Genomic DNA, 607 nt, shown 5'->3' on the forward strand with positions numbered 1-607 from the left:
TAGCCACTCCAGCGCACTCCGCCGCAGCAGGGCGCACGACAGCCTCCACAAACCCTAAACCCTAAACCCTCGGCGCGCAGTCTCGCGACCCCAACCCCAAACCCTAGATCCTAAACCCTAAACCCTGAACTCCGAACGCTAAACCCTAAACCCTAAATCCTAAGCCCTAAACCTTCGGCACGCGGTCCCGCGCCCCCAACCCTCAACCCTAAACCCTAAAACTTCGCCATGCGGTCCCGCGTCCCCAACCCTAAACCCTAAACCCTAAACCCTAGCCCACGGTCGATGTGGATGTTGGTGGAGGGTCCGATTCTTGCTGCTCCTGCTGCTGGCCAAACAGGAAGAGAAACATTAACTTTAAAAAGAGTGTCTCCTGCAGCAAAGAGGCAGCCAGCAGCAAAAAGGCGGGGCCTAGCAGCAGCACTTGCGAGAAAAGGAGACAGCAAACACCGCCACAGCCGCTCGCACTCGCTCTCCTCCCCTGCTGCTGCTGCTGCTGCTGCTGCTGCTGCTGCTGGGGGGGCCGGCGCTGCAGCGGGGGAGCACATGGGCGCGGCGGGCTCGCTGCTGCTGCTCCCAGCGCCGGGTCCTCCCGCTGCTGCTGCTG

The 607-nt window shown here is 61.6% G+C and overlaps 1 protein-coding gene across 1 annotated transcript in view; it reads right to left on the reverse strand.

Annotated features, from left to right (window-relative positions):
* ETH_00038185 (uncharacterized protein) overlaps positions 1–548 on the reverse strand; it is a gene marked incomplete at both ends in the record, with an annotated part of 2805 nt that extends 2257 nt beyond the window's left edge. The window contains one exon of the mRNA XM_013376198.1: positions 281–548. Within this exon, the coding sequence (XP_013231652.1) occupies positions 281–548 (268 nt within the window). The remainder of the gene's footprint in view (positions 1–280) is intronic.
* Between the last annotated feature and the right edge of the window lie 59 nt (positions 549–607).

This window comes from Eimeria tenella, genomic scaffold (assembly GCF_000499545.2).
Source record: "Eimeria tenella Houghton genomic scaffold, Eth_scaff3200, whole genome shotgun sequence".
NCBI lineage: Eukaryota > Apicomplexa > Conoidasida > Eucoccidiorida > Eimeriidae > Eimeria > Eimeria tenella.